Source organism: Camelus ferus, chromosome 7 (assembly GCF_009834535.1).
Source record: "Camelus ferus isolate YT-003-E chromosome 7, BCGSAC_Cfer_1.0, whole genome shotgun sequence".
Lineage (NCBI taxonomy): Eukaryota > Metazoa > Chordata > Mammalia > Artiodactyla > Camelidae > Camelus > Camelus ferus.
Genome location: NC_045702.1, coordinates 76,567,635 through 76,590,682, shown reverse-complemented (window position 1 = coordinate 76,590,682; position 23,048 = coordinate 76,567,635). Strand labels below are relative to the sequence as shown.

The 23,048-nt window shown below is 42.9% G+C and overlaps 1 protein-coding gene and 1 long non-coding RNA gene across 7 annotated transcripts in view; one reads left to right on the top strand and one right to left on the bottom strand.

Moving 5' to 3' along the window:
- Window positions 1-7,938: 7,938 nt before the first annotated feature.
- Window positions 7,939-20,750, bottom strand: LOC116665037. The gene is made up of 2 exons (XR_004321624.1): window positions 20,254-20,750; window positions 7,939-11,173 (listed from the first exon to the last, which is right to left on the bottom strand). It is a non-coding gene; the product is annotated as an uncharacterized LOC116665037 (long non-coding RNA).
- Window positions 20,751-20,930: 180 nt separating this feature from the next.
- Window positions 20,931-23,048, top strand: part of ATXN7L1 (ataxin 7 like 1) — a 218,317-nt gene continuing 216,199 nt past the window's right edge. For 5 of the 6 annotated variants that reach the window (XM_032484201.1, XM_006181018.3, XM_014556123.2 and 2 more), the window contains exons 1-2: window positions 20,931-21,138; window positions 21,651-21,719. In XM_032484201.1, the coding sequence (XP_032340092.1) occupies window positions 20,958-21,138; window positions 21,651-21,719 (250 nt within the window). In that variant the 5' untranslated portion in view covers window positions 20,931-20,957. The remainder of the gene's footprint in view (window positions 21,139-21,650; window positions 21,720-23,048) is intronic. The other variant, XM_032484200.1, reaches the window with a different exon arrangement.

The following is a 23,048-nucleotide window of genomic DNA, read 5'->3' as shown; positions in this document are numbered from 1 at the left end:
GAATGCAAAATGGCACAGTCACTTCAGAAGACAGTTTGGCAGCTTCTTACAAAACTAAATATACTCTTCCTATGTGATCCAGCAATCGTGCTCCTTGATGTTTACACAAATGAATTGAAAACTTACTTCCACACAAAAACCTGCATGTGGATGTTTATAGCAACTTTATTTATAGTTGCTGAAACCTGAAAGCAACCAAAATGTCCTTCAGTAGGTGAATGGATAAATCAACTGCGGTACATCCAGACAATGGAGTATTATTCAATGCTAAAAAGAAATGAGCTATCAAGACACAAAAAGACACAGAGGAAACTTAAATGTATATTACTACGTGAAAGAAGCCAATCTGAAAAAGCTATGTACTGCACGATTCCAACTATATGACATTCTGGAAAAGGCAAAACTACAGAGACAGTAAAAAGATCTGTGGTTGCCAGGGTTGAGGCAGTGAGAGGGATAAACAGGCAGAGCACAGAGGATTTTAGGTCAGTGAAACTATTTTGTATGATTGTGTAATGGTGGATGCATGTCATTGTACCTTTGTCCAAATCTACAGAATGGCAACACCAAAAGTGAACCATAAATGTGAAAGATGGACTTTGGGTGACAGTGATGTGTCAGTGGAGGTTCATCAGTTGTAACAAATGTCCCCTCTGGTGGGGGACGTTGCTAGTGAAGCAGGCTGTGCACATGGGAACTCTTTACTTTGTATTATATTTTGCTATGAACTTAAAACTATTCTAAAATAAATAAATAAATAAAGTCAGTTTCACCAGGTAATAGCAAAGGCTCAACCAAAGCCAATTCGAACTAAAGACGCCACCATATGCCTTCATTGGCCTGGAGGAGGGTAGCGGAGGCTCTTTTTCTGAAATGCAGGAAGTAATACATTTCCACTGGACACAGCCATGGAAATAGACTAGAGAAGTTTCTGTAACCCTGGAAACAAAGCCAGATATATCATTTCAGTCTAAAGGGCAGATTCTAAAGAGCCCCAGTGCTATGAAATGCCATTATTAATGCTGCACGTGTAGTTTCCATGCTACACATGCCAGTCGTGGGAGGTGTGGCAGCAAAGTCCGGATGGAAAGATCAGTCCCTCTGGTCCGAAATTAAATAAGTGTGGGAGAACGTTTAGTGCGAATTATTTCTCTTCTGAAGCTTAGAAAGGTATTTTCTGACCGGTCAGAAAGCCCTTTACAACTGCTGCCAGCTAAAAGACTAAAAGAAAACAACCCCATGGGGAAAATAATTGTCCTTCCTCAAGACTTCTGAGGAAGTTCGTGAACATCAACAGGAAAGTGGACGCAAATAGCTTACACATCACGCTAGGCACTGCAGTTTGGAGGTTCATATTTAAATGAAAATAACCATATAGTCCAGCCCCCTCCCTCCTTTTTAGAAGCTCTACCAAGACCCAGACTTACAATTTTGGGTTCTTCGAAAGGACCTTGAAAGGCATTTAGTCTAACTTGCAACCCAATGCACGAATCTCTTCTATGACAGAAACCGTCTTGCTACCTCTGCTTAGGGAGAGAGAATTTGCTATTCTCTAACACTCCTCATTCCACTGGGAGGACATTTTTGCTTATTGTTAGCAAATCCTGCCTCCATCCAACTCCCAATCACTGGGGTTTGCCTGCCCTCTAGAACCGGAGAATCGGAATATTCCTCTTCCTGGCTCTAGCCCTGATTTGCTGTGTGACCTTCAGCAAGTTACTCAATTCCTCTGTGCCTCTGATATATCCATTAAAAGGGAGATGATACCTCCTAGGGTGGAAATGAGGCTGACATACTAGCAGGATGCCTAGCTTATGATCAGCAGTCCATAATTATTAGCGTTTATTATAATTAGGTGTTATAAACAACCACCCTTCCAATAGCTATGAAACAGTGATTCTATCATAAGGTTTGCAAGGAGTAGAGCCATTCAGATGGCCTCGGTCAGTGATTGACTGTCTTCCTGTGGATGGCCAGATTTGGGGGCTACACACTTCAAGGGTTTAAACGACATCCACAATTATCCTGGGTTCCACCTGGTCCCCTTCTGCATCACTATTTGGATGTGACCTCACTTCCCCAACAGACAAAGTTCTCACATGTTCTTATTTCTTTGGCACCAGCTTGCCAGGAGGTTCCACCTTTAACCCCTGACCTCTGACCCACAGCAAGCTGGACTCTGGCTGTGCCCCAATTCACGGTAGTGTTCAGTTTAGCAATCTCACTTTCTGGAATTGCATAACAACAGAGATGCTAAAAAAAAAAAAAAAAAAAAAAAAAAGTCTTACATGTTGCCAAAATTTGGCAGCACACACTTGGGGAGAATTTGAGGCCATGCAGGAGACTACCATGCATCAATTGAGAAGCACTGTCTTAATTAAAGGACTTTATCTGGGGGCCCCCCTAAGATACAGAGGAATCCAGACTCTCCACCACAAAGCCAGGCCTCGTGGAGACCAGAGCTCCATCCAGGAGCTGGAAGGTTGCTTAGGATACAACGTGGCTCTAACAACTGGGTTGTAACAGTAAATAAAATTGCCATCTGTTGTGCTCTTAATATGGGCCAGGCACCATGCCAAGCATTTTACAAGTGCTAGCTATCTTTGTTTTAAATCTGTTTAAATTGTGGAATAAAATACTCTTAGATTAAAGTGTTGAAAACAAATGTACAGCATCACGAACAATCACAAAGCAAACACTTGTCTAACTACCTCCTCGGTGAAGAAATATATTACCTCCAAGCACAGCAGAATCCCCCTCCCCTGGGGACTCCCTCTTGGCCCCAGAGCCCTCCCATCCCCCAGAAGCAGCCACTCTTCTGACTTCTGTGGTAATCTCTTCTTTACTTTTCTTTATAGTTTTCTCAACAATATATGCCATACAACAGAATCTGTACAGTATAGTTTATAGTTTAGTTTGCTTATTTTTAAGGTAAAATTATATGCTATGTATTATTTCTTTGGTTTAACATTGTGTTTATAAGAGTCATTCATACAGTTCCCTATAGCATAGCTCATTCATTTTCAGGGCTGTAGAGTACTCCATGTGTGACTCTATCACAGCCTGCTTATTCATTCTACAGGTGATGGCTATCTGCATTGATTCTAGCATGAGGCCATGAACAGAGTTCTGGCCACGAAGTTGCATATGTCCCAGTGTACATGAGACATTCCTCTTAGGTACCTCCAGGAATAGAATTGTTGGTGTTGGAACGTGCATGTGTTCAGTTTTACTAGATAAATGCCAAGTGTTTTTCCAAAATAGTTCTACTCATCTACATCCCACCCCCCACAGCATAAGGATTTCCTGTTGCTCCACATCCTCACCAACACTTAATGTTATCAGATTGTTCAAATTTTGTCAATCTGATGTGTGTGTGTAGTTTTAATTGTAGTTTTAATAACTTTTTAAACTTTAAATACAATAACTCGTACTTTGTACATTCACCTCTATCTTATGACTTTAGCTTAACATTGTGTTTATAGAATTCATCCTTCTAATTGCCTGTGGAATCTCACTGTATTTCCCTTGTTATTAAAGAGATTGATCACATTTTCATATATTTTTTAGTGATGTTAATATCCTTTTTTGGAAAGTGCTTATTCAAATCTTTTGCTTGTTTTTCTACTGGGTTGGCTGTCTTTTTCTTATTTATCTGTAGATTTTTTTTTCAACTTTTAATTCTGGATGCTGGTTCTCTGATGGTTTCATGTGTTACAAATATCTCATGTATATCTATTTAAGCCTTACAACAAGCCTGATAAATAAATACTATGGTGTCTATTTTATAGTTGAGGGGAACAGAGCAGTGCCTTAGAAAAGTCTAGTGACTTCTTCAAGGTCATCCAGCTAATCAGCATCAGAGGTGGAAAATCAAATGCAGATCCACTCAGCTTGAAAGCTGGCTCTTAATCACTTGGCTGCGCTCAGGGCTGGGGACCACCAGCCCCTCTTTACTGCTCTGTGGGTCTTCAGCCACTTCTCTCCTCGGCTTTTATCTTCTCTCCTCCTTCCTTGCTCGTGACTTGGGCTTACTCATGACTTCCTCTTCCTGCCTTATTGCATGACCTTTCTTATGTCCCCTAGTTCCAAATGTTCCCCATCACTTGAGTTCTTCTTCACATTCCCTGAAGGAGGTCTCATCAGCTCCATCTGGCACTGTCCCCTTCAGGGCAGGCTTTCATGCCGTAGCATGGTCACACTCAGGCATTCTCTGGGTTCAGTTGGCTGTGGACTAGGAGGCAGAATTACATGGTCACTGGCCTCGGGTGGAGCTGTGGGCTTCACGACTGCTCTCCAAAGCAGGTATCTCCACTGGATCTTCACTTTTCAGGCTAATCCGTCTCCTGCTCCTTTGACATCCCATCATCATAATGACACCTCCCACCCTACCTGTCCCACAAACCTGGGAGTCTTCTATGATACCACCCTCTTCCACACTCCCCATCCAAGCCCATTGAAGCATCAGTTCCTATCCATTCTGTCACCTAAATAACTCTTAAATCTATCCACTTCTCTCCACTTCTGGCCTCCTCCTTAGTGGTACCTAATCCAGGTACCACCATTTCTCATCTGGACTCCCCAAATAGCTGTCTCATGTTACTTTCCCCTCTTCCTCATCCATTCTCCACACAGCAACCAGAGGGATCTGTTCAAAATGCTGATCTGATCATGTCATATTTTTTGAAACTTTTCGTTGGCTTCCCTTATCCCTTAGGATAAAGACCAAAACCCTTAAGGGAAACCCCAAGGCCTGGCAAGATTTGGCCCTTGCCTCCCTCTTCACTCTCCTCCTTGCTCTCTGCTGTTTGCCCTCTGGGAAGGTTTTTAGTCCTATTGATATGCCAAGCTCCCTCTTCTCCCCACAGGGCCTTTGCATGTACCGTGTGAACTGCCTGGCATGCCCTGGTCACTCCTACCCCCACCTCTGCATGGTTAATTTCAGGCCACAGCAGGGCTGGCCTTTCTGACTTACACAGGCAACCTGCACATCCCTGCGTAACTGTTATTCTCAGTTGTAGGCCAAAAGTGGTTCATGTAAACAGCGAGATTTTCTCGTCTTTGTATCAGACAGGCAAAGATTGAAATGACTGATCATATCCTGTGCTATTGAGGCTGCAAGAAAACACGCACTGTGATTTGCAGTCTCATTCAGATACAATGAGTGGTAAGAAATATAGTAGCATTTATTTTTTAACATTTTCATACTTTTTGAGCTAGCATTTCCATGTCTATGAATTTATCCTTTAGAAATCAATACTCCCACCATATGTAAAAAGATATGCAGAAAAATGTTCTTTGCCACATTTTACAGTAGTGAAAAAGTGGAAACAATACTTGTCTATCAGTAAGACACTAGTCAAACTGGTACATCCATAAAATGGAGTATTACTCAGACATTTAAAAGAATGAGGTAGCTTTATTTGTATTCCTGTGGAAGAATGCCTAAAATATAGTAAGCTAAAAAACATAAATTAAAAAGAGTATAGTTCCCTTTTTATGCGTCTAAAATATATTGCATCTGTGTTTTTAAAAGTTGGAGGAAAATGCACAAGCCTATTGACAGTGGCTGTCTCTGGGGAAAGATGAGTTTTTTTTAGCAGGGGTTCTTTTCTGTGTTATGTATTTCTGTAATGTTTGATTATGCTATTTTGTTATTATAAAATAATTTATAACCTGAAAATATGTAATGCAGAGAAAATATAATTACATCACCAAGTCTATAATGTCTCTCTTCTCCCTAGAATATAAGCTCTCTGAGGTCAGCAAATGCTTCTATCCTATTCAGTGCTATTTCTTCACAGCCCAGTCAGTGCCAGGCATATAACAGGTGCTCATTAAACACTTATCAACAGCATGAATAAATGAATGAATGAACTGTTTGTATGACCCTCTAAAGCATGGTATTCGCTCAGAACTCCAGAAACAGCCTGTGCCTACCTCCCCACCTTGAGCTATACTCTGCACTTTAAAAACTTGTATAAGTGCTTCACCTTTTTACAACAGTCCCATCAGGTTCTTTGCTGAGGCTGAGCTTCAGGGATGTGGTTCTGCTCTACCACTCCCCACCCCAGCACCCAAAAGGAGAAAAAAAGTGGGCATATAATTCCTTTAGTATAACTGGCTTCCCCAGTTCACAGATTCTCGAGAAGCCAGAATGGGTTTGGAGAATGAGGAATCTCTTCATAAGTGATCTCCATCTGACATGCTGCCAATACCCATTGGGAAGGAGAAATGCTTTTGAATGGGTAACAAGACTGAAATTATTTACAAATGAGCCTTGCCCACTAGAGAGGGTTTGGGCTTTGCTTGTATTTGATTTCTCTCCCTCCCCTGCACTCTGAGGATGCTCGTATTGTAGCCAAATGAATGCTTTGGCTTTTGTGATACTGAATAAGAGTATGCGGAGAGGGAGACCAAATGGCACTGACTAGGGAGAAGGGAAATTGGCTTATCTTCCCCCAATTGAGGGATCCCTGACGTACCTCATATAGAAGTATAGTACTGGTGGAAGAGGTCACTCAAATCCATAGGAGGGTCATTCTGTAGTAAAAAGTACTTTCAAATCCCTGGTCTGGTCCTGAGTGGCATCATAAACCTGATTCTTTGCCGATGGAGCAGTTATTGCATGAATTACTCTTTAGAATTCCTTGGCAAAACCAGACAGTAAAGACTACTGAGGTGGAGCCTTGGCCCCCATCTCCAGACTGCCACCATGATGGGGTGCTCTTGAGAAGCTGTCAGTTGGTGGGGTTTGGTGTCCTGAGATTGCAGCTGGGCTGGCCCCTGGAGGCCCCACTGCTAAACAACAGGGGAAGAGTTCTGAGAGCTGAGAATGGAGACAGGTTGCCCTATCTCAGCATCGTGCTGGTGGTGATCATGGCTCTTACATGCAACCCTCACTGATGCTCAAGACCTCCCCTTCCCACCTTAGAGGAAGCAGGCCTTGGATGAAGCCAGCCAAGGGGACTTCTGTGAGGTCTGTAAGTGGGGGGACTCCCTTCTCTTCCTGGAATAAACACTGAGAGGGCCAAATATGCACAGAGAGGGCCAAGGAGAAAGCAGGAGGTGCAGGTCTACCTTGAGAGATGAAGAAGGGGTCTTGGGGGCTTGCATGGGGTTCAGTGCAGCCCACCAACGTGGAAGCCTGGACACAAGCTCACCTACAATGGTCCCAGCTAGAACTAGTTTGGCTGGGGTGCTCCCCTTACCACAGAAAAGTAGCTCTGCCATGAAGCCTAGGGACACCTTTCTACAGAAAGCAGCTTGCTTTGAGGGAGCTATGACAGCCTGTGGCATGTCCTTGACTGTGTATTAGAATCTTGGGTTGCTGCCACAGTTCCTGAGAACACATCAGTGCAATTATAAAGCACATCAATGGGACAGTGATTCACTCAGCAGAAATCTAAACAAACTACTCCTTTCTGACTCCCATTACAGCTTTTCATGAAGGGAGGTGTACGTGCTTTATAGTAAAGGAAAAGAATGTGTATCACCAGTTCTTACTTGCAGTAACTTATCTGCAAATTAGTAAAGTGACTAAACCCCTTCTGGGAGATACACTGAACCATGGAAACGGAAACAAAAATTTCTGACCTATCTACAATGCCTACACTGGAAGGTTCAAAACAAGGAGCTCTAGGGGTTTGAGAGTATCAGATAAAATCCTGCAGATTTCTCAGTTAATTTTGTTGAAAACCTAGTCCTTTAAAAAGAAGTACATAAGAACATAAGAGGAAAGACTGATAAGTACAACTACAAAAAGTAAAGATTTCTGAATCTACATGTGTGAATACCCCTGCACACATATAAACCTATCATAAAGTTAAAACGCAAATAGTAAATTAGGAAAAATATCTTGCAACTTATAACACAAAGGGTTATGTAGTTTAAAATACAAAGCTTTCACATTTCGATGAGAGAAAGATAAACACTCTAATAGAAAAACGAGCAATTTATTAAAAAGAAATACACATCATCAACAATCAGAGCTACAACTCAAATAACCAAGAGATGCAATTCTTTACTGTCAGACTGAAAAAAATGAAACAGAGTAACAGATACAGCACAGAAGAGGCCATGAGTGGGAACTCTCATACACGTGGCTAAGCTTGACAATTTAAAAATTTTAAATGCACATCCCCTTTTACTTATCAATGTCACATATCAGAAAGCATCCTAAGCAATCAAGAATGTGTGAAAACATTTAGCAGCAGAACACATTCATTACAATATTGTTAATAATAAGTAAAAAGGAAACAACCTAAGTGCCTCCAACTGAGGATTTAAATATGATTTCAGAATAACCTTTCACTAGAATACTATGCAGCCTTTAAAATTGATTATTTTAAACTGTGATTACATCTGTCCATTTAACTATGTTATTATATAGTCCTAAGTATATGCTTTTATATAGTAGCCATATCTAGATACGTATATATGGAATGCTCCTACAAGTGGCTTGGTTTGGAGATTGGCAAGCTGAAATATGTAAATATGACAGATCAATAGATGGAGATATGCATCTTTATCAAAATATTAACACTTATTTGTGGGTTTATGATATTCATCTTATTTATATGATATTCATCTTATTATATCTGAATTTTTTGCAAAGATTGCTTTATATGCAAGGGGAAAAAAAAACCCAACCATTTCAAAAATATAGAATGCACTTCTTGGCAAATACCCTTAAGCTGGAAGCATCCTTTTGGCCATGAGGATTCCCAAAGTAAGCAAAAAAAGTCCAAACTGGATCACTTAGAATTAGGGTGGCCATACAATTTATCATCAAAACAAGACACTTTAGAGACTGAAAGGGGAAGCTACTAATAACTTTGCATAACCCAGGACTCCCTAGGCAAGCTCAGCCTTTTCATCAGCCTACTTAGAATGGAAGGTCTGTTGAACTTGTCTTTGAAGATGACCCACTATTAGAATGTTAGAGGTGAACCACAAACACAGAGACTGCCCTCTTATCAGTACAACTGGGTACAATTTCTCAACATGCCGGCCAGATGGCTGAAGAGCCTGGAAAATTTCAAGTTTCTCACCTAATTAGCTCATTCAGATCCATAGAGTCCTAATTTTAGAAATTTGTTCTTGATTAAATAGTATTTCTCAAAGAAATATGCCATTTGATTAAGAACACACAGTATTATTACCCATCTTATCTCACCCTATAGATTTTCATCTTGGAAGCATCATGTTGCAGTTTGAAACCCTTTCTGATTCCAAATCCCCACGTGTCTTGCCTGTTTTCCACTAAGAGCTTTGTTTGAGGAAACCAACTACGTGACCTGAGGTGCTTTACTTAAGATGGTCACTGTTCCCATCCATCACTCTTCTGCCCACTGGCTATTTATATCTTCCAGTCTTTTGCGGCCCAGTTCAAATTCCTCCTCTCTCCCATGCCTTCACCTTCGCTGCCCACCACAGTAACCTGTCCTGCTCAGACACCTACAGCATCTATTATCTGCAAATCAGATCAGCACCTCCTCACAGGCTAGTCTGTTTTCCAGTGATTGATGGCTTATGCATCACCCTGAAGCAAGACTGTATGCGCCTTGTGGACACAGCAACTCACCTGGCACATAGCCAGGCAGGATCAGTCCATCAACCTCTCTTATTCTAATCATAAAATGAGGGTTGTAATTCCTTTAGATACTCCGCCTCTCACCCCACCTTGGGTGTTTGCAAAGCATTATAAGAGACAATTATTCAATTAGCCAAAGTTTCTGAATGCCAGGGTATTTGCATAGGTAAAAAAATGAAAGGCTTCTCAAGTGAGGCAACCGGTGATGTCTTTCCCCCCTTAAAACACCGTGAAATGGCACAATGAAGATTCAGAACAAAGACAGAACAGAATAGTTCTGTCGTAGAGTAGTGTCTGCATGTTCAAGATGGTCCCTTGGGAGCAAAGGATGAAAGCTCGGGACAGGCTCTGTCAACACATGCAACACTATCACTCCTATCTTACAATATTTTACTTGTACTTTGACTCTCCCTGTACAGGGCCAACAAGGAAGCTCACCTGGGGATCAATGCTCCAACATCTGCCCTCACTCCCTAAGAGTCCAGCACCTGCCATCACTTGGCATTGATCACAAACTAGGCAGCACAGGGTTGCTAATCAATCGTGGGTCAATCCATAATTGAGACGATACTCTTTGGACCTCCTGCTGCCAAATTTGTTAAACTGATAGACGTGTCAATGTCTCTTCCTCCAAGCCAAGTTTAGGATGACTTAAGCTGTAGCTGAAAGGTGAACAACCAAACTGAGTTACCAAGATCGTTTCATTTCTACCATCCAAAGCACTGTGTTTCTCATACACAGGAGTCTTCTTGGGAAATCTGCCACCTCAAATGCATTCATTGTAACCCACATCATTCTACAGTACTTTACAGTTACACACATGGTCAGCAAGGGATGGTGACCCCTGTTCAAGCAAAAAGTAAAACTCCCAGTTGAGCTGTTAACATAGACAGAGAGAGACCAATAACCCCCTTCCTTCTGCTAGTTCATCTAACACCTTAGTGAGCTTTTGGAAAAGGCGCAGCTTCTTCAAGAAACTTTATTTCCACCTGTTAGAAGATAGTCTTCATATTCCTGATTTTGTTATAACAAGGCACTTTTGTGCCATCTGCCAGGAAAATTGTTACAATAAATCTACGATGTCTGCGATGTGAATGGTAGTCCCTTAAAAGTGGCCCAACTGTGCAGTGCACAACCAATGCAGCAGCCTGGCCAGGGGTAACCTCAGTGAGAGGGAGGCTGTGCTTTATTTTACATCCTCTCTGCACCTCAATTTCATCATCTATAACCTGGAAGTAATAAAAGCTATCCAGCATGGTTGTCAGTGCTGATCAACCTTTCCATTAAAATAGGAAAGCAATGGTCTGTAAAGGATTCAGAGAATAAGACATGAGCACATTACTTGATTATCGCATGAGAACTACTTCCATAAGATAAAGAGCTTATGTTTTCCTTGATTCTACAAACACAATTCATCCAATAACATAATTTGCCCTTCATATGTTGAAAGTGAAAAGACTTGGGTTTCTCTCGTAGCAATGACGGGTCCCACAGCCCCACCACACCCTCGCCAGGTGTTGGCGTGATGGAAGAAGCCCACGATGGCAAAGTAGTTGATGAGGGCTAGGTGTTCATTCTCTGGAAACAAAAAAGAAAAAGAAGAAAATTGGAAATTAATCGCCTTACATCTGGATTTCTGGATCCCCTCACTGTCATTTGGGGATGGATAAACCTTCATTGTTGGGGAGATGGCTGGGTATCACATGATAGAATGTTTGCCAACATCCCTGGTCTCTGCCACTGGATGCCAAGATACCATTAGAACCCCTCCACTCCCTGTTACAACAACCAAAAATGTCTCCAGACATTGCCACATGTCCTTGGGGTGGGGTAGGGTAGAGAGGGGGGAGGCAGCATCATCGTCCCTGGTTGAGAAACACTGGCCTGTATGGAAATGTAAATTTAAAGTCTTAGAATCATTTTTGGGAAGCAGTAATCTATGAGTGAGCTGGCCTCCAAACAACGGGGACTTCAAGCAAACCTGAGCTTAGCTCTGCAATGATTGTTTTATGGCTTTAAAGACACTACGCTTCTACTTCCTGTCATAAAAGTATAACCCAAACTTCGGCCTCTCATTTCCAGGATTTCCTCCTTTTGAGGGCTGGAGGAAAGGTGTTAGATGGGGATGCTGGGGGCTGACCTGAGACATTGTAGTCTAGGCAACCCCTCTTCCCTACTCACTTTGTACCTGGCCACCTCCTGGGGCCTGGGGACAGCCATCTTCTCTTGAATAATGGTGATGGCACCACACAGGACTGGCATGAAGTAAAGCTAGCAGCTTTCAACTGTACTACTCTGACTTTCATATAAGTATAAGCCTGTTGCTTAATTTCCCACAGCACAGCTACCTATGACCAGGTCATTAGAAAACTTGAGGGAAGCAAGAGAAATGACAGCCCAGAAAACCATACAATGGGATGGATACTGGGTTGAGGGATTCTAGAGTCATAGCTAGGCCATCCCAGTCAGTTCCCCTTCTGGACGCTCCCTGGCGAGCTCGCATCCTTCAAGAGGCTCTCACCTGCGTCTTCCCACCACCTGGGGGAACTTTGGTCCTCTGCTCTCTGGGAGGTGCAGGGGGCCAGTGCCTGTCTCAGGCCTGCTCCCTCCCTCTCCTCCAGGCTTCACTTTCCATGGCTCCTACTCCCCTCCCAGCATGACTGACAGATGGGAACATCCACAGAGTCTCCCCCACTACCCACAGGGGTTGGCCTTTTCAGAACACTCGAAAGACAACCTCTCAGCAACTCAGTTCCTTAAGTCTGATATACCTGCTTTGGAAAATCACCTTGGCAGAGGCTTTTACCAAGAGTCCAAGCTTGATGTAGCCACTGGGTTCCCCTTTGTGGTACCCGGTGAACAGGAAGTGAAGTCAGGCTCTGATGATCTTCTTGACCTGGCCCAGTCTCCATCATGAGATGTCTTATGACAAATGCTGAACAACACACATATAATGCACCTCCCAGGAATAAAAAAAATACTTTTTTAAGAGATAGAGTACTATGGTCTGAATGGTTGTGTTCCTCTCTGAAAATTCCTGCTGTAGTTCTAATCCCAAAGGTGACAGCAACAGGAGGTGTGGCCTTTGGGAAGTGATTAGGTCATGAAGGTGGGGTCTTCGTGATTGGGATTATAAAGTGCTTTTATAAAAGAGACCCCAAAGAACTAGTTCACCTCTTCTGCCATGTGGGGACACGGTGAGAAGGGGCCATCTATGAAGCAGGAAAGCACTCACTGGACATCAAATCTGCCTCCTCTGTGATCCTGGATTTTCAACCTCCAGAACTGTGAGGAATAAATTTCTGCTGTTTTAAAGCCACTCAGTCTGTGATATTTTGTTGCAGCAACCCAAAAGGACTAAGACAGAGTATCCATAATGAAGAAAAAACATTTTTTTCTAACAGACAGCAAAACATATTATAAAACAAGAGTAATTAAAAGAGGAATTGGTGCTGGGAAAGACAATTCAAGCACTGGAACACAAAAGAGCTCAACACTATTTACAATAGCCAAGACGTGGAAGCAACCTATATGTTCATTGACAGATGCCTGGATAAAGAAAATGTGGTGTATACACACACACACACACACACACAGACACACAGACACACAGACACACACACACACACACACACACACACACACACAGTGGAATACTACTCAGCCATAAAAAAGAATGAAATAATGCCATTTGCAGCAACATGGATGGACCTAGAGATTATCAGTATTAAGTGAAGTAAGTCAGATGGATAAAGATAAATATCATACGACATCACTTATGTGTGGAATCTAAAAAAGAGATACAAATGAACTTATTTACAAAACAGAAATAGACTCATAGACACAGAAAACAAATTTATGGTTACCAAAGGGGATATAGGCGGAGAGGGATAAATTAGGAGTTTGGGATTAGCAAATACTAACTACCATATATAAAATGGATAAACAACAAGGTCCTACTGTATAGCACAGGGAACTGTATTCAGTATCTTGTAATAGCCTATAATGAAAGTGAATGTGAAAGAATATATATGTCTATATATAACTGAATCACTATGCTGTTCACCAGAAACTAACACAACATTGTAAATCAACTGTACTTCAATTTAAAAAAAAAGAGCTCAAAAATGAACCCATGTATTTGGGAGGTAAATACATGATGGATCTTTATAGAAGGGATAAACTATTCAATATATGCCTGGGAAAATTGGTAACTGTTTGGAAAAAGATCAAAAATTAATTTTTAATTTAGTATCATTAGCTAAAAATGTCTGAGATCTAAATGTAAAAACAAAAACCTATTAAGCATTAAAAAAAAAACCCCACGAAAATATTTTATGACCTTGGAGAAGGTCTTCTTAAGCAAGACACAAAAAATAAAAGGCCTCAAGGAAAAGCCTGATACATCTGACTACATTCAAATGAAAAATTAAAAAAAAAGGTATAGAGAAAAGATGCCATAAACAAGGTTAAAAGAAGAAAATCAAGAAGCTTGAAAATTATACTATTTTCAAACAGACAAAAGACATAAATCTTGAATGTATAGAGAATTCCTACAAATCAATAAAAAGATCTTTAAAAAAAATACCAATAACAAATCATTAGAAGATACTAACAGCAATTTACAGCGTGAAAATACAATGAACATAATAAGCACGTATGCTCAAAAACATACCAGAAATGAGGGAAATGCAATTAAACAAGCTACTTTTATCGTAACATTGGCAAAAATTAAGATGCTTGAAAATGTGGAGTGTTAATTAGGGCGTGAGGAAATGGGTGCATTCCTCTGCTGTTAGTGGGAGTATAAAGTAGTCAGCTACTTCAGAAGACAATTTGGCAGAACTATTAAAATTTAACATGTACATACCCAGCAATTCTACTTTCAGGGAGAAATACTCCCTCATGTGCTCAGAAAGCATATATAAAAATAAAGATGTTGATCACCCTATTTTTGTAAAACCAGAAACCTGAATGTCAATCAATAAGATAATAGATAAATAGACTCTGGAACATTTTATGGAATATTAGGGAACAGTTTAAAAGAATGAGGTGTTTCCATATGTAATGACACGTAATAGTATGTGTGAAAAAGGAAAGTTGCAGAAAAATAGCTGCAAAATGGTCTGTTGCATCTGTCAGTCTTATTTATGCTCATGCAAGGCTTTTTTCTCAACCAGGGATAAAAAAAAAAAAATATATATATATATACACACACACACACACACACTATATGTAATACATATACACACACATATATACACATATACATATATATGTATGTATCTCTGCAGGATGATGCTATTCATGTTATTTAAAAAATAGAAAAGAATGAATACCCAGCAATATCATCTACACCTGTAATGATAAATCTATACAGGTGGTAAATGTATGGAAAATGGTATGAAAAAAACATCTTCAGATCTGGGGCCAGGGCGGTGACCAGTTGGAAGGGGATATTCCAAGGGAATTTCCCCCTTATCTCTACTGTTTTACTATCTCATGAGAACGCATTTATACATGATTTTTAGAATTCAGTACTAAGTTTCTTTTACAAAAGAAAATAAATTTTTCTCAGAAAAAAATTAATCATAGACACCAGTCAATTTACTATTAAGACAACTATTTACATTGTCATGCAAAGACTATTTCGTCTCCACTCACTGGGGATTTGGCAGTTCTTTTGCATAACAAAAGGGTCTTACAGGGTCTTCCCAGGACAAAGGGATATTTACCCTGCCCTGAAGTCAGGATGGAGTTTCAGGCAGAAGAAGTTTCAGACAGAGGTCTCCACCAATTGATGCAGGGCAGCAGGGCAGCAGTCCCATACAAAAGAAAGAGAAGAGCTTTAGTTCCCTTTCGAAGGAGAAGGACATAATCAGAAACAAACACAGAATCAGAGGTTCGGCCTGTTTCTGACTGACAGCTGTTGTAACTGCATGGCATGATGCATTGCAACTAAAGTCATAATCATAGTGAACATTTACAATTGTCCACTGCGTGCCAGGCCTATGCTGAAGGCTCAGTACCAGGAATCTCTCTTAATCCTTGCAATGATCTGAAGAGAAGAATCTTAGTACCCATTTAACAGATGAGGAAACTGAGGGTCAGCTGGATTAACAAAGATTCTCAAGCAAATGACTCAAGCGCAATTCTAATTCACGCCTGCCAATCTTAAGCCTGTGCTCTGGCCTCCCCAGCACTGCCTCCCCAACCACAACACTGATGAGTTCGGAAGGGTGGGCAGGCTTTGCTCCAATTAATGTGTGTACAGTAATGTTAAATGTATTTACTTAAATTTAGGTTAAGGGCTCAAATGATTTCTACAACAATACTAAAGAGAAGCTATCTTTTCTTCTGCCTTACCCCTGAGACAGATCAGTGGTTAGGGATGGGGCTGGCTCTACAACATACCGGGGAGCAGAGGTCTCCTCAACCTGCAGCATCAGAGCTGGTCCAGGGAGCCCCAAGTGATCAGTCACAGATGGATCTGCTGGGGGTTTCAAGGCAGCTCTACCTCTAGGTAACATACTCCAGTGTTGGCTTTTCTGCCCTAGTCAGAATGCAAATTTCAGGTTTTTGTAGTGATGTTTATGAACAGAGTCCGTATTTATTCAGATCTGGCACATGGCTAGGACCTTATATGGAAACCAATAACCAAGAGCCTGGAATTCCTATTTTCTTTTCTACTCCTGTTGCTACTGGGGTCTTTGATCCCCGTCCTGTTTGATCCAGCAACAGGAGAGGAGGGGGAGGGGAAGAGGCGGGCAACCTTATCTAACAAGTCGAGGGAGACAGCACACCTGCCCTCCAGATGCAGGGAGCTTTTATAAAAGGTAACAACGTATGTAACAAATTTCCCCCTAAATTACAATTCTCAGAGAGAGTGGGTTAGGGAAATAAATTTAGAGAGAAGAGTGGCAGATGGGATAGATGGATTCAATTAAGGCAAAGAACATCAAACAATTCCAGGGATGCCTCATTTTAATGGAACATGTCATTTTCTCCTCGTCGCCTCCAGGTAACTCCCAACAACAGACTACGTAGGAAGTAGGATGCACACACAGCGCCTTGACCCCAGCAGGAGTGTAATATCCTCAAATGAGAGAGCTAATATTGCCTCTTCTCCTATTCTCAGTAATGTGGTGAAACAGCACATGAATCAGACTAAGCGAATGCAGGCTCCATATTTGATGCGCATTTCCACAGAACCAGGTGGTAGTCAAATTAAATAGGTATTTTCCATTGTCAACTCCATTGAACTGATTTCTTTATTTGGTCTATGGGAGAGTCTCCTTTTTAATTAAACCAACAACTGTCATTTTTCTAAGAAAGATAATAAAACAATAAAAAAATATTTACACCCCTTTTATCTTCCTAGACATCAATCATGTGGGAAGAAGGTGTTACGCCTTTGTTAGACAGTTTTATCACACAGACATTATACTAACATGCTTTAAATTACTGTTTTGCAGGTCAGTTTGTTCCTATTAGGGATGTATAAGATTCTTGTTGTCACTAAGAATATTTAAGACTATTTGCTATCAAAAAGAATTCAAGTCCACAATAAATTTCCCATATACATAGTTGATATATAAGTAGAGACATGTAAATAATAATATATATGCACCATGTTGACCCAAATATGACTCCCAACTGACTTCAATTTTCATCTAAAGTCAAGTATAAAAGTCCAGTAGTTGAATGAGCAACGTTTTCTTCATTCTCTGGCTCCCAGCGGTGTAATTTAATTGACAGCCATGTTATCCATAGTTACGAAGTCATAGGTGGGTTATAGTTTCACAAAGATGGTATTATCTCTATAAGTTGGAGAAACTGTGGCAGGCTTTGAGTAGAAACTACAATTATACCCTATAACTCTAACTGCAATCATGCATACACGTTCTGATTATTAAACATAAAATGTTATCCAAAGTCTTATTTTGTAGAGATGCCAAATCACTTTTAGATTCCAGCCCATACTCTACTAGGTTGCAAACTAAAATCCTCCCAGCTAGAAAGGAATACTATTTGGGCCGTCATACTATCTTCAGGGTGCGTGCAGAAATAACTTCAACTTGAGAAATGCAGCTAGGGGAGTAAACCCATGTTAAAATAGTGAACTGTGGCTTTGTTTCTTCTGCGTGTTAGGTGCACTGACTTTTCCGATGATAAACAAGCTTTGATATTTGGGGGGGGGTGGCTTAAAGTGGCTCCCAGGAGGGGAGACAGAACTTTCTAGAAGCTCAAGTCACTGGCTCCCAGCCCTTGGGCTTGAGTCCCTTCATCACTGTACCCTCCACATACGTCGAGGAAGGTAGGATGGGAACAGCCACCAGTTTTGTGGCATCACTGTCAGTAAAGACTTTTTTCCAATAGTTACATCATGACCTTGTTGTTGGCGAACTCTCTATAAAGTAGTGACTGAATTTTATATATATATATATATATATATATATATATATATATATATATATATATTATTGAAGCATAGTCAGTTTACAATGTTGTGTCAATTTCTGGTGTACAGCACAATGCTTCAGGTGATTGAGTTTAAGTAGCAAAAACTCAAGTACCCAAAGGATAAAGATAAGTTACAAAACTGAGCGTGTGGGAGATACTAGTGTAAACCAGTCCCATAAAGCTGCCAACAAATTTCGAGGATGATACACAATTCACAAGAGGCTCAAATGGGGAACAAGGGAACGCTGCTCAGACTTTTTCTGTTTAATATAGTAAGGTTTTTTTGTTATTCCATCACTTTCCACCCAAACCATTCTGTATTGGTTATGTATTGCTATGTAACAAGTTACCTCAAAACTTAACAACTTAAAATGACAAATGTTAATGAAAAGGGGAAATGTTCTAAGTACAGAATCTAATTACGTCTACCTTTGAGCTCTCTCTCTTCTTTCCTTCCCCCAAACCCAGCCATACAACATACTCTCCAGTGAGGCACTTTCGCCAGTGTCTCTCATGTTTGTCTCCTCTTCTCCACCTCCATGGGACCACCAAAGTTCAGGGCCTCATTTTTTCACACCAGGAATAGGGCAGCACTACTTTTCTTACCAGCTTCCATAGTCCAATACATCCTGGACGCCAAGGCCAGAGTAATCTCTCTAAATCATGCTTTCTACTTATCCTTTTTACCGCAGAAAGCCCACTAGTGGCTCCTCATTGTCAAACAAAACCCAAACTCTTTAGGCTGCCATTCCATGCCAGCCATAATTTGACCCAGGCCTGACTACAGAAACTCATCGCTCCCAAACCCCAAATAATAACCACTATCCCAGGTAAACCACACTTAACACCCAAACACACCTCATTCATGCTCAGCTTAAAGCCTCTGCTAACACAATTACTCCCCCTTCCCTTTGCAAGGCCAGTCTTCACCTTACCATTATCAATCCTCCCCCATTTCCAAGATGTGGAACAGATCCTATCTTCTCTGTGACACATTTTCTGATTACTCCAAACTAGATTTCAGCTCCTCCCATGGACAGGCACAGCTCTGAGAGAGTGTACCATTCATGGTCCAGGCCAGTCACTGGGTACCTGTTGTCTTTTCCAAGGAGCTGGTTAAGTTTCACACCTTCCTTCTTCCTCAGAGACCACCAGACTGCATCTCTGCGAGAGCTGGGCTAGGTCTCATTTGTCTTTCTCTGCTGAGGACGGCTAGTCCATGACAGGCAATATTTGTTGAAAAGACAGATGGATGGATGGAATAGATGGATGATTGGGTGGAAATGTCAAGCACTGTGTCTGGCATATAAGAGGTCAACAAGAAATAAATATTTGCTAACACCACCAATCCTTAAAATGAGAATTCTCCACTCAGTGGCACCTCAGCCTTTTAATGGTTCCTATGTAGGAACCGTTCCAAAGAGAGCAAAGGCATATGAAATTTATCTGGGTCTGACCAAGCCCGTTCACACAAACATAGTATCTGAAGACCAATCCAGAGCTCCTCCTTCATCACCCATCCTAACTCTGACTTTGAGGTACAGGACGCTAGGTGCAGGGCCGTTAGGTGGCACAGCCAGGGCAGAATTCAGTCAGTACAGAACAACTCCAAATCCATGTGCTGCAGCCATGGGGCAGAAACAGAAGTTGCGAGAACTAAAAGGGTGCTGGCGGAAATGAGGAAAAGATATGGATTGGAGGTTAGTGTCCATATATGTTAGGTAATTCCTAGTAAACAAAAGGATTTTTTTTTTAAGAGAGAGATATCAGATGACCTTTTAAGCCTTTGCTGCAACCCCCTGGGGGGGGGGATCTCAAAGCATCAAGCGTCCAAAATCCAGAGAAAATCTAACGCTTCCTTTCCAGCTGGCCAGAGCAGTTAAACCTGAGGTGAATTCTCCCAAGAATCAGATTCCTGGCCATGGGTTGCCTGCGCTAATCCGGGCCACTCTTACCTCACAGTGTGGAGCGCTGGAAGCTGCTCCAGGGGCTTGGCCCCACTAGCACTATCTTCTGAGAGTGGGTGAATCCGCTCCCCACTATCGTGATCTTGGAGCAAAGTCTACGCAGTGGTTCCCTGAGAGCCAGAGACACGCATCGTGCGGAGAATCTGGGGGAACCGCGGCCCTGAGTTTTGAGCTTGGAATGCCCAGCACCCGGAGATGATAGGGCAACTCCTCTCGCCCCAAACTCACCTGCTTTTTAGAACCACTTCCATCTACCCATTGGTTTCAGCTCCCAAAGGCATCCGCAGAATCCTCTACAGCCCAAGGTCCACCGTGAAAGAGAAGAAAGGGTGTAGGGAGTGGTGGCTGGGAGGAGAGGTCACCAGGGTCCCCTCCCTGGTTTGGGGCGGTCATCGGAGGAGGTGGGCTGCTCGGCTCCTCCCCAACTAAGCAGGGAGATCCCCGCGGGGGCGCCTCACCGTGGGCGACCGGGACTGGCGAGGGAGGGACGCGCTGGAAGGGAGCAGGCAAAAACTTTCCGTTCTCTAGCGCAACTCTGATGGGAAGACCACCCTTACCACAGTCCCCAGGTAGCGCCGCTCCCAAGTCATCCCCGACCCCCGCCCGCACGCCCGGCCCCTCCGATCCCCGCTCGCGGCAGCGGAGAGGCCGGCAGTGGCGGCGGCGGCGGCGCCGCAGCATCCCAGCGGCCGGCACGCTGCAGCCTCCGGTCCCGGGCACGCGGCCCCTCCCCTGGCGGCGCGGGTGCGGGCCTCGGGGCGCCTCTCTGCTGCCTCTGGCGGCCGCGGACGCCGAGAGACGAGCCGAGTCGGGCCGGGAGCCGAGCGCCGACTCCTCCTCCTCTCTCTCCCCTCCTCCTCCTCCCTCCTCCCTCCTCCCATCCCTCCCTCCCTCCCCCTTTTCAGAACACTCAATGTCGGAACGTTCCGAAGATGACGTCGGAGCGTTCTCGAATCCCGTGTCTCTCGGCTGCTGCTGCCGAAGGAACAGGGAAAAAGCAACAAGAAGGAAGAGCAATGGCGACACTGGATCGCAAAGTGCCCAGTCCGGAGGCGTTTCTGGGCAAACCCTGGTCCTCCTGGATCGACGCCGCCAAATTACACTGCTCCGACAGTAAGAACCCCACCGCCTCCTCCTCCTTTTATTATCCTGTAACCTTTCCATTCACCTAGAGCCACTGGGAAAAAGTGTGTGTGTGAGAGAGAGAGTGGCCCCCGGTGTCCTCCATGCTTCTCCCTCTCTCTAAATAAATACACACAGAGACAGATCATCAATGCACAGAGAGAGGCCCTGCTGCCAGAGCTGTCTGTCTGTCTGTCTGTGCCCGCTCCCCGTGGCAGCCCGCGGGGTGGGCTTTCACAGCCCCACGGTGTATCCGTTTAAAAGGCTACTCTGTTGCTGCTTGCATAGTTTTTTTTGGTACCTATCTGGGCCAGGTAGATGGAAATCCGGACTTGGGAGAAAATGTTGCATTGTCAATTTTTGAAAGATTTTCATATCCAGTATTTATATCGATCTGTTTGCAAATAAACACTCTCCCTCCCCCCCCCTTGACTTTGGCTTCCCCCCCTCCTTTTTCTCTTTTTTTCCTTATTTTCTTTTTTCCTTTTCTTTTTCATCTGCAGATGTAGATTTAGAAGAGGCTGGAAAAGAGGGTGGAAAAAGCAGGGAGGTTATGAGGCTTAATAAAGAAGGTAAGTGGAGCTACTGGCATTTTAGTGTTAGCATGTGTGGCAGAATCTTCACAGGATTTCGACTATAATGTGAATTGTTCTGCTGGGTACAGAGTGACTAAGGCTTGTCAAAAATTGAGCACGCCCAGGTGACTACTGCTTCATGTTAACTTCTCTCAAAGTATAAATACAACTGGGGGGTAGATGGGGGGAGGCTGTTGAAGGCAGAAGTTTCCTGCACTTCAGCTGGAGTCCACGTTTGGACCTTCTGATGCAGATCTGCCATTGGCCTTTGGAGCGTTATTGCTAAATGATGGGGAGCCAAAATCTCTGAAATGAGGTGCAGGGCTTCCTCCACAAGCATCCCAGGCTTCCTTGTGGGTGAATACACAACAGTTCAAGGAACCACACGTGATCAGTCATTCCAGCAGCTACTTCTCCACTCTCCACAGAAAATCATGGTACATGGCAAACCTTTGCAGCAAGTTCCACTTGACCCACTTTGTGTTTGGTCACAGATTATTATGTGGGGAGCAGGGTTAGGGGTGTCTGTGTTTGCAGTACCCCCAGCCGGTCACCCGTCTCTGTTTCCCCAGCCTGGAAATATAGTACCCGAAATGGGACACAGTGACTAGATAGGTCATCCCAGGCTGAGGCAGGCAAGTGAAGCCACAGCATGCTGGAACTGGGCATCAAACCCACATGGTCATCATAAATAAATCATATCCTGTTCGCCTTTGCAAGCCTGCCATATGTAACCCTGGCCTAGGGGCTTCACATGGAGCAACTCCAGAGGCCACTTGCTGCTGAACAGATAGATGGGTTCTTTTGAATTGTGATTTACTGACCGATGTCTTGTAAACGTGGTTGGCTGAAATTGTGGTGGGCGGAGGTGCCGGGGCAGAGAAGGTTGGCGGGAAGTGTTGCAAGAGTTCATCCATAACTAGGCCATAGGAGCCAGGCTCCTCGAAAATGAATGGAGAAAAGGCCGTTAGATCCCAAGGAATGGTCTCGCTGGAGAACTGGGATGTACCCCAGCAAGGCAGCGGAATCCTGCTTGAAAAAATGGAATTCATTTTGTGGCTTGACACCTCAGACAGTTGGTTTTCTATGCCCCATCATATCCTGACCATCCAGTGAGAGGAAAACTTGTGCTTCAGAAAAAATGACATGGAGGTTGAAATGCATGCATATTCAAGGACGGCTCTCTAGCGTGGTTTCTGCTAATTAAGCACTTTGATTGGGAACGAAAGCTTATTCTAAAGATGTTTGCCTCTAAATACCTTCATGTGATCTTGACATGTGTCTTTAGGATGCACAAGGGGATGGTGTCAAGTGGAGTTGTTACCA